The sequence below is a fragment of the Rhinopithecus bieti genome, unplaced genomic scaffold (assembly GCF_001698545.2).
Source record: "Rhinopithecus bieti isolate Rb0 unplaced genomic scaffold, ASM169854v2 scaffold_15776, whole genome shotgun sequence".
Taxonomy (NCBI): Eukaryota; Metazoa; Chordata; class Mammalia; order Primates; family Cercopithecidae; genus Rhinopithecus; species Rhinopithecus bieti.
In genome coordinates this window covers 1821178-1825546 of record NW_016808836.1, presented here as the reverse complement: position 1 = coordinate 1825546, position 4369 = coordinate 1821178, and the positions used below count along the sequence as shown (strand labels likewise).

At 51.2% G+C, this 4369-nt stretch overlaps 1 protein-coding gene across 1 annotated transcript in view; it reads left to right on the top strand.

Annotated features, from left to right (window-relative positions):
• Positions 1-1326: 1326 nt before the first annotated feature.
• Positions 1327-4369, top strand: part of FCGBP (Fc gamma binding protein) — a 73948-nt gene continuing 70905 nt past the window's right edge. The window contains 2 exon segments of the mRNA XM_017887358.1: positions 1327-1411; positions 1768-1824. Of these exon segments, the coding sequence (XP_017742847.1) occupies positions 1770-1824 (55 nt within the window). The 5' untranslated portion in view covers positions 1327-1411; positions 1768-1769.

Below are 4369 nucleotides of genomic sequence, written 5' to 3'. Positions count from 1 at the left end.
TATATCCCAGTCAACTCTGAGCCTTTATCTTTCCCTCCAGGAATGTGCCTTGGGTGGGCGTGGGGATTGGTCGGAGCTCCAGGGAGAGAGAAGCCCCCGCACCCACTCTGGCCTCCCAGAGGCCCAGGATCCTGTGATAAGGGAGGAGGAGCCCCAGAGGCAGCAGCTGCTAGGGTGTTGGTCCAAGAGGGCACCCAGGCTTTGCAGCTGTTGTTCCCAGGGGAGACTCCCCTAGCAAACAGTGAGATCCTGGGTCAGGGAGAAGGCAGGCAGGGCGTGGGTCAGGCCAGCTCCTCAGAGGAGCTGACTCCAGATGAGAAAGCCCAACTTTCACCTCATTCTTCTGCTCCTTGTGTGCAACCTAGACCTCCACCTCCCATCTCAGGCAAATTCTGGGGTGATGGAGAGGCACAGAGTCCCCTAAACCTGTTCAGCTAGCCCCTGCTAAGAGCAAACCCTCCCTACACACAAAAATACCCCCCCAAACCAACAGGTCCTGGCTCTTCCTTGGTCCCCACAGGCTGGGGAGTCTCTGGCCACCTATATCCTATTTCCAGGGGCAGGTGTCTGGAATCAGAAGTGGAATCCAGGTGTCTGTGTGGAACCGGGAAACAGAGGCCATTGTCCCTTCTTCACATATCGCCTCAGCCCCACTGCCCACCTGCATGCTGGCCTGCGCCCGCACCGGAAGAGCCTGCCCCCCAGCTCTACAGTCTTTGAAAATGTCTTTACATCTCTGGGACATAAAGATGCCCAGAGAGGCTGGTTTTGGTGTTCCCGTTTTGCAGATGAGAAACCACAAAGGCCCCACTGGGCTTTGGTGGAGGTCTTGTGTCCCACTCCATAGCCTCAGACTCCTGCCCATCCCAGACACCTGCCCCTAGTGGTGTCTGGAAGCAGGATGTGGGTGGCTAGGGACTCCCAAGCCTATGGGGACTGAGGAGGAACCAGGACCCGGATATGGGTCCCTCATTGTTGTTCCTGGCAGGAGCCAAAGGAAGGAATCTAGCCACTAAACCAGCAGATATGACCACATGCCACCTCCCCCCTCGCTGCCCACACCCCCACCCCACCCTATCTCCACCCAGGGACCCAGGTGCTCAGCTTCCTGCTCCCCAGCTGTCTCCCTCAGAGACCCCACCCTTCCAGGACCAAACTTTCCAGAAGGCATCCAGGGAATGGCCAGGAGCCGTCCTCAGTTCCTTCTTGGAACCCAGGCATCCAGAATCACCATCCCTCCTTCCCAGGCCTTCACAGTTTCCCATTTCATCTGGCCCTAAGGATGGCAGCCTCCTCCAGGAAGTTGGCATCATCTGCCTGGCACGTGACCCAGGGTGTGGCCTGAGGGGCCCAGAAACTCCACTATATAGCCCTGCCACAGGGCAGGCCCTGCAGCTCCAGGAACCTGCAGGTGAGAAGGGCTGGGGTTCCCTTTGGAAGTGGAACAGCAGGTCCCCTACTCTTGCTCCTGGCTTTAGGCCTCCTCATCCTACCCCTAGACCCACAAGACAGCCAACTCCCCACCCTGTCCCTGGCTACTGCCCTCTCCACCCGATCTCCAGACCCGCTGGACAGCCAGCCTCCCCTATACACACACTGGTCCTTGGATCCATACCCCCTGGTCCAATCTGCCTGACTTCTTTCCACACCTCAGCCTTCATGGTCCCAGGTGGCCCTTGTCATGAGAGTGGGCCCTTCTGCCGAGGACAGTCTCCAACAGAGGCAGTGACTCAGCCTTCTATGATCCCTTCTCTTTTCCTGCTGCAGCCATGGGTGCCCTGTGGAGCTGGTGGATACTCTGGGCTGGAGCAACCTTCCTGTGGGGTAAGTCAGACCAAGACCCTCTCCGTGTCCTTGTTCCAATCTGGGGAACTCTGCCTGGGTCCATGCCTTCCATGTGTGCCTCCTCCACATGTCACCCCAGGCTAGCTGAGACAGGAGAGAGGCCCTTAGGCTCTGCGGAGGGATGTGGTAGAATTCACCGATTCTCACCCTTTTCTGGATGGGAGCACTGGTGAAAACCTTAGTCCCCAAACTCAAGTGTGCACAAACTGTCTTGGTTTTCTGCAACTCAACTAAGGTTTTGACTCTGAACCTCATTCTGCTGAGTTGATGGAAAATTTCACAAAAGTTGTTTTTGGAGGCTGTCGTCCCCAATTCTCCCAGGGATGTGTCCGGAAGTAAAATTTTAGCCAAAGTACTGGGGGGAGGATGGGATATGAGGGCCCTCTAGTCACCAGTCAGCATCCATCTAGGCTACTTTTGAAATGTCCATTTTCCCTGATCCCCTGGCCCCCTGGGATTTCCTTCAAGGCCCCCTTTATATGGAAGGTGGTCATTACATAGTCCCCCCCACCACTCTCTTCAAGGTTCCTTAGACCTCTCTCTCTCTCTTCTCAGCTCCAGAGATGCTCTTCCTAGTTGGGGGTGGTCAGAAGCCCCCACTACCATCTATTTCTAGGAGACAATTCATCCACCCTTCCATAATCCTCTTGTTCTCTTTATCCCCTTTTCACAAACCCCCAAGTCCCATTATTATTATTATTATTTGAGATGGAGTTTCGCTCTTGTTGCCTAGACTGGAGTGCGAGGGTGCAATCTCAGCTAATTGCAACCTCCACCTCCTGGGTTGAAGTGATTCTCCTGCCTCAGCCTCCCTGGTAGCTGGGATTACAGGCGCCCCACACCACCATGTCCGGCTCATTTTGTATTTTTAGTAGAGATGGAAATTCACCATGTTGGTCAATCTGGTCATGAACTCCTGACCTCAAGTGATCCACCCACCTTGGCCTCCCAAAGTGCTGGGATTACAGGCGAGAGCCACCGCATCTGGTCCCTACAAGTCCTATTAAGACAAAAATCAGTTGGGTGCAGTGGGTCACGCCTGTAATCCCAACACTTCAGGAGGCTGAGGCAGGAGGATCACCTGAGCCCAGGAGTTCAAGACCAGCTTGGGCAACAAAGTGAGACCCTGCCTCTAGAAAAAATAAAAAAAAATGAGCCAGGCACATAGTGCACGTCTGTGGTCCCAGCTATACTGGAAGCTGAGATAGGAGGATCCCTTGAGCCCAGGAGGTTGAGGCTGCAGTGTGTTGTGTTTAAGCCACTGCACTCCAGTTTGCACAAAGATGAAAATCATGCATACACCAGCAGCAGAGTACATTCACTTTGAGCTCCAAAGTGCTTAAAACAATTGTGGGTTGGAGATTTCACATGAAAATTCAGGTAGCCAGTTTCTCTTTAAAAACAGAACGGCCAGGCGTGGTGGCTCACGCCTGTAATCCCAGCACTCTGGGAGACCAAGGCAGGTGGATCACCTGAGGTCAGGAATTTGAGACCAGACTGGCCAACATGGTGAAACCATGTCTTTACTAAAAATACAGAAATTAGCCAGGCATGGAAACCAGGAGGCGGAGGTTGCAGTGAGCCGAGATCGTGCCACTGCATTCCAGCCTGGGTGACAGAGCGAGACTCCATCTCAAAGGGGGGGAAAAAAAGAAAAAATACAAAAGTTAGCTGTGCATGGTGGCACATGCCTGTAGTCCCAGTACTCAGGAGGCTGAGGCAGTAGAATCACTCGAACCTGAGAGGCAGAGGTTCTGGAGAGCCGAGATCATGCCACTGTACTCCAGCCTGGGTGACAGAGCGAGACTCCGTCTCAAAAGAAAAAAAAAAGAAAAACAGGAAGGTCTTACAATTTTAAAAAGCTCACATTCTTTCATTATAACAGGTGAAATCTAGTCTCAACAGCCCACTTTATTTTTTTTTTTACTAGTTTATATATTTTTTAAAATTTTAATTTTTATGGGTACATAGTAGTTGTCTGCATTTATGGAGTACCTGTGATATTTTGATACAGGCATACAGTGTGTAATGATAAAATCAGGGTAACTAGGGCATCCATCACCTCAAGCATTTGTCATTTCTTTGTGTTAGGAACATTCCAGTTCCACTCTCAGTTATTTTAAAATATACCATAAATTATTGTCAATAATAGTCATCCTGTTCCGCTACCAAATACTGGATTTTATCCATTTCATCTAACTGTTTAACTGTATTTTTGTTTCCATTAACCATATCTGCTTATCCCCCACTCCCCACTATCATTTCCAGCCTCTGGTAACCATCATTTCACTCTCTATTTCTTTTTTCTTTTTTTTTTTGTGAGCAACAGGGCTGTTTATTTCACCTGGGTGTAGGTGGGCTGAGTCCAAAAAGAGAGTCAACAAAGGGTGGTGGGATTATCATTGGTTCTTATAGGTTTTGGGATAGGCGGTGAAGTTAAGAGCAATGTTTTGGGGGCAGGGGGTGAAGCTCACCAAGTACATTCTCAAGGGTGGGGAGAATTACAAAGAAACTTCTTAAGGGT